We start from the raw sequence: 5856 nt of genomic DNA, 5'->3' as shown, positions 1-5856 counted from the left end.
TCTGTTCTTTTGTTGTCAAAACGATCACTGACATATGATCTGTATGTTTGTATCAACAATTTCTAATTTTAAATTATAATTTATAAAGCGAACTAGTAGACCTAAATTTGGGTAGCATACTCACAGGCCACAGCTGACAAGATAAATCAAACTCACTTAATGCAAAACTATACTCAACCATACTCATTTTCACCCTTGCTGGAACGCAAACCAATCTACACTTTAATTCTATGACATAACATGTTCTACTCTTTGTCCAAAGACTATCAATAACAAAACATCTTTCCAGTCATAAATCTTCACAGAAACTGCAACTTAAAAGAATATATTTCACCTTCCTTAAATTTTAGTCCTTCTTAAGTCTCAAAGTCAATCAAAATGACAACCTACGTTAAAAATTAAAAGAGGAAAAGAAACAATTAACACTTTTTAAGGAGGATAGCCACAACAACACTACCTCCAAAAAAAAAAAAATTTTGTTAAGATAACTGTTATAAAAATATTATGTGTAAAAGAAATCACTTATCAAATCTGTTACTTTATATTTATATATAAATATATATATATTGTTTAATTTATTTTTAATATGTATTTATATTTTAACACATTTTATATTAATAATTAATTTTTAATATACACAAAACATAGTTGTAACCGTTGTCATCGTATAATGGCATTTGTGTCTAACAGGATATTATGTAAAGGAGACAAACAAGTGCATAAAAACACGCTTCAGGAATCATCTTCTGATTGGCTGAAGGAAGTAGATTCCAACACATTTGACGAAAAATATAAATCAAAGTTGGGAAATCTAGTTGGTACCCTCTTTGAAGGAGACAAAGGTAGTGGTTCCAATCCACCTTCTGCTGTTCCTACAACACCCTTCTTTTCCATCTTCTTTTTAAGCTCCACACAAGCCTGATCCACCATATCAACAAAATCTTTCACAATCACAAACAATTCAAAGGGGTTCGTCAAATTGCCGTTATCTTTAGATAAAAATGTTCCTGGTAGATAATAACCATTAGTTTTCCTCACAAGATCCATGATCCTTGTTTGCTCTTCTTTCACAACCTTAAGCTCTTCCTCGCATTCCTCTATGAACCCTTTCATTTCCTTTAAAAACCCACCACACCCATCAACGCTAGTGTTGCTGCTGCCACAACATTTTGTTACAATCTCCTTGATTTCAATAACATGAGAATTGAGATTGGAATACATTGTGATAAAAGTTTGATACTCTATACTCGCTGCTTTCTTTGCTTCAGATACCTCATCTCTTAACCCATCCAGGGCTGCAAAACCAAGCATTATGTGTTCTTTTTCGCCATTGATTCTTTGGTACATAGCTTTTCTTTTACCTTCTGATTGAACCACTTGTTCCACTATGAAGTGAAGCAAACTAGTCTTTCCATCTGTGCTTTTCACATCAGAGAGTTTTTTAAGAGCACTCAAATTGAATGCTTTTGCATTCCCTCTTGATGTTCCCGCATTCATTCTGTTCCCAGCTTTGAGAATTGCCTCAAGAAGCTTCAGGAACAAAGCACTAGTTCTCAGTTCCCGGCAACCCATTTCGAGTGCTTGCAAATATTCTTTCAGTTGAAGAACTTCATAGTCATAAGTATACCTGAAAAGCATGGCTTTGAGACGATGGAATGTGGTTGGAACCGCTTTGAGGATGTGGTAGAGGAAAGACTCGGCGTCTGCAAGCTTTTCAGGGTTGCCATTGAACTGCATGATCTTGGATTCTTCTTCTTGTGTGGGAGCTATTTTGGTGAGCTTTTCGAGCGTCTCTAGGCTTAGTCCTTGGCCGTCAAGTAGTGCTTCCAAGATAGTCCTGCGAGAGGTGGCAAGTGATCTTAGAACAATTGCAGTGTTTTGGGATTTTCTTGGCTCCAAAATGAATATTTGAGTTGGTGTGTTGGAGTTAGACTTTGTCAAAGTTGAGACATTTTTGCTTCTTTCTTGAGTTTTGTTGGTGGTTGAATAACCAAAGAGTGTTTCCATGAGCTCATCATCAACCCTGTAAATGCAAAGAAAAAACAATCATAACAATCTGGTTTCAAATTGCTGCATCATAATGTGGCCACTATATTGTGGGATGATTACTCTGATGACATTTTTCATGTTTAAATGATATTGAGAACCGGTAGATAATTTGTTATATTTATATAATTGAACCATTTATCGGTTCACAATATCATCTTCGTATTAAGATTTTATCATTGACATAAACACCCATATAATGGTTGCCGTCACCATTACATTTGCATTAGGCCGTAATTGAACATATGATGTGGTCACAATTTTGCAGATGCAATTACCATTTCAATCTCATGATACCTCAATTGTAGTGTTTTTAATGCACTGAAAACTTATTTGTTTTTATGTGAAGTTGATAATTAAGAACTCTTAGATAACTTAATATATTTAACTAAATTATCATAAGATGATTTCAACTATTCAACTTTACATGAAGAATACTGTATGACAGTTTTCACTTTTTAATTCATATAATTTGATGTCAGTGTAATTAAATCGTTGCCACGGTCAAAAGAAAATTAAAACAAAAAACACACTGCAAGTGTTGTGATTCATCCTGCAAATGCAACCGCAATTTAAAACCTTGTGTGACATACCTAAAAGAACCATCGTTGATCTGATCCCACACTGTTGAATGATCAACATTAGCCATAACTTTATCCCAATGTAGAGGCTTAAGCCTTGTTTCGCCGGCACCCTTCTTCTCTCTTGAGCTCTCTCCTAGAATACCCTCTTTGGTTCTTTGGCTGTTTGGTTTCCCTTTAGGCACAGGTGGGGGCTTCAAGGATGATGAACTGAAGCCACCAGCCTTTGGAGGTGGAGGTGGACCAGGTGGCACTGCCTTTGGTGCCGGCGGCGGTGGTAGTGGAGGGAGAGGAGGCGGTGGTGGAGGAGGAGGTGGAGGCAGAGGAGGAGGTGATGGTTGAGTTTTCTTCTCTTGATCAATTCTTGGTGAAGCTTGTGATAGTGGAGGAAGTGGAGGTTCTAGAATCATCTTAGGCTTTGATATTTTGGATCTTTGGACCACAACATCAATTCTCTTTTCTTGTTCTAAATCATGATCTTCAAAACTAGGATTGAAGCTACTACTTGTGAATCGCGTTACCAACTCTTTGCCTCCAGTGTCCAACATGTAAAGAACATCAACCCCATTTTCTTCCATAATTAGTCCCTTCACATTGCCGCCAACAAGTTTCCTTATACCCTCATAATCATATGGAAATTTGTTCCTCTTGGGGTACGTAGCAAGTGCATATTTTTGGAACAAGTAAAAGAAAATCCCTGCAATAAGTAACATAGCTCCGGCTGTAGCAGCCACAGCCTTTGCAATTGCATAACTAGGGTCTGACATTGATAAATTTGTGAATTGGTAATTAAGGTTCCAATCCAATGTTTATTTGTTGATTGTTCTTCTAAAGGAACGAACTCCACATATTATATAATACTACTAGACACTAATGATTGTCTTGAAGGAGTAGTATACTATAGAATACGAAGAGCAGAGGAGAAGAAAATAAAGTAGTACAAGGATAGTAAGTTAGTAACAATGTTTGGTTACCCCTTTACAACAAATATAATTTTCATATCAGAATTTTTTAAAGAAAAAGTATAAATAGATAATGAAAATACTAAACACTGTGAACAATAGATATATTAGATGTTTATTTCACTAGGTGTACGTATGGTTATTTTAATATTTAAATTTAGATGGTTAATTTAAAAGTGTAATGTATTTTTTATTTGATTGGTGGTTGTTCATATTATTCAAAATGGTCATTGTTTACCTAGCATTCTCCTTTTTTAAATAATCAAACATGTATTCTCTTTGTTTTTGTTAACTAAAAAATAATTTAAATATATAATTAATTAATAATAACTGTATTTTTATACAAGTATAAAAAAATATTTATTGTTTAATGCACAAATAATATTTTTTGAATAGTAATATACTAAGATGATAAGAAAATAAATAGATACTTATAAAATTAATTTTATTAGATAATTAATTAGAGTATCAGTTAACTGCAATTAATTAGTATATGCATTACAAAAGAAGCTCAACAAGTAAAAAAAGAAATACGATTCTAAATCAAGAGTAATCCTAATCTCACTTTCACTTTTATTTACAATAATAAGAAAAAACAACTACAAAATCATTTACATTCTCTTCCACGTTCCTTATCCGTGGCATTTAGTATTACCTTTGAAAATTTCAAGTGAGTTGAGATCGAAAGGAGTTGAATCATGGAACAACTTTTAAATTTGAATAAACAAGTTATGTAGAATTTGATTTTATGAGATTATTTCTGATTTTGTCTCGTAAATATATAACAGAATTGAAATAGTGAAAAAAGAGAGAAGGAGAAGAATGACGCTTCGATATATTCTGATTCAGTCATGATAACCTAAGTTCAGTTTCCACCACAATAATGGTAAAATTTTCACTGTAATAAAAATAGATTACAATCATCAATTCTAAAAGACTCACACTCTTATAAATCATCTAAGCTATTCCATACTTAGTATATTACCTAGGTGCTAATCCAACCTAGTTAAGAAAAACCAAGTATACTCTAACCAGCACACTTTCGAATACAAACATTCAAACAATGATTGAATTTTGGCTTTTGTATAAATTCCTCTCTTGGCCTTTTTTATCTTTTAAATTGATCGTAATTCTAAACACAAGAGAATAAGAACACACTCAGGTTTGATTTGGTAAAGTTTTTCGAAGAGATGCTTGTGTTTTTTAAAAGTTCAAGTTCTTTATTTTGTGTTTGGTAAATCAAAAAGATTATGTGCTTGTACTTGCAGCTTTTAAAAGATCGGAATACTTTTGAAAGCATCTAAGATAAAGATTTTTAAAGTTGGCTTGTGCTTTTCAAAATTTAAAAATCTAATATAACCTCATATGTTAACTAATTTTCAAATTTAATGCTTGTATTTATGTTCATTATAGTATTTTTAAATTTTAAAAGCTATTTTACCAAACGTAATTGTTGTTGCCTGTGTTTATTGAAAGTTATTTTTAATTTGATTTACCAAATATAAATATTACAACTTTTGAAAAGTAAAAATTTTAGCAAACTAAGCCTGAAATATAACAAAGGAATAGACTTTGTGTATCAAATCAGAGTTTATTTCAATAATTGCCTTTTTTCTTGTTTTCATTTAATTATCTTATATAGAGATTGATATACTCTTCTTTAAGATCGATATAATTTTTTTTTTCACAAAACTAGTCGTTGCACCAATTATGCTTATAGCTGTTGGCATTAAGGAGAAGATCTTCCTTTCTTTGTTCCTCGTCAAGTTCGAATGCAGCAACTCCTTATGAATATGATCTGATTTTAGAGTGCATTACTTGCTATTTTGATTGTATAGATTCTTTTCTAACTTGGTTTAATATCATACTTGATTGATTTAATTTCTATAATGCTCATCATAATAGTTAGTTATAATAGACAATAGTTAGTTATGTTTGTTATGATAATAGCTTAATATCATATTTGATTGATTCCTATAATGTTCATCATAATGACTAGTTATAATAGGAAATAGTTAATTATGTTTGCCTCAACTTTCGTGTCACGCCATAACTGCGGCGCTGTGTCGCACTGCCCATCATCGTTAGTCGCTCAGTCATTGTCCGCTGCCAGCAGATACTTTTTTTTAAGAATGTATATAAAAATATAAAAGAAAACTATTAAAAAAAGACATCATTTCAAATACTTTTTATACTTGGATTTTGAATGTTTAAATTTTAGAAGTATCGAATAACAACATGAAATATCCAAAACATAATAAAAAAAA

General features: G+C 32.2%; 2 protein-coding genes across 2 annotated transcripts; both read right to left on the bottom strand.

The window, feature by feature from the left end:
• Window positions 1-664: 664 nt before the first annotated feature.
• Window positions 665-2120, bottom strand: LOC110281378 (formin-like protein 4). The gene is made up of 2 exons (XM_052261862.1): window positions 2110-2120; window positions 665-2023 (listed from the first exon to the last, which is right to left on the bottom strand). Exons 1-2 carry the CDS (start codon window positions 2118-2120, stop codon window positions 733-735), a joined length of 1302 nt encoding a protein of 433 aa, XP_052117822.1. The 3' UTR covers window positions 665-732.
• Window positions 2121-2533: 413 nt separating this feature from the next.
• Window positions 2534-3394, bottom strand: LOC127747696 (formin-like protein 4). Its single transcript, XM_052261861.1, has one exon. It carries the CDS (start codon window positions 3392-3394, stop codon window positions 2534-2536), a length of 861 nt encoding a protein of 286 aa, XP_052117821.1.
• Window positions 3395-5856: the final 2462 nt, after the last annotated feature.

Source organism: Arachis duranensis, chromosome 5 (genome assembly GCF_000817695.3).
Source record: "Arachis duranensis cultivar V14167 chromosome 5, aradu.V14167.gnm2.J7QH, whole genome shotgun sequence".
Lineage (NCBI taxonomy): Eukaryota > Viridiplantae > Streptophyta > Magnoliopsida > Fabales > Fabaceae > Arachis > Arachis duranensis.
This window is presented reverse-complemented; position numbering and strand designations above follow the sequence as displayed.

Bases quoted from the DNA above. Each gene is read 5' to 3' on its own strand.
- LOC127747696 (XM_052261861.1), bottom strand. From the start codon at position 3,394: ATGTCAGACCCTAGTTATGCAATTGCAAAGGCTGTGGCTGCTACAGCC.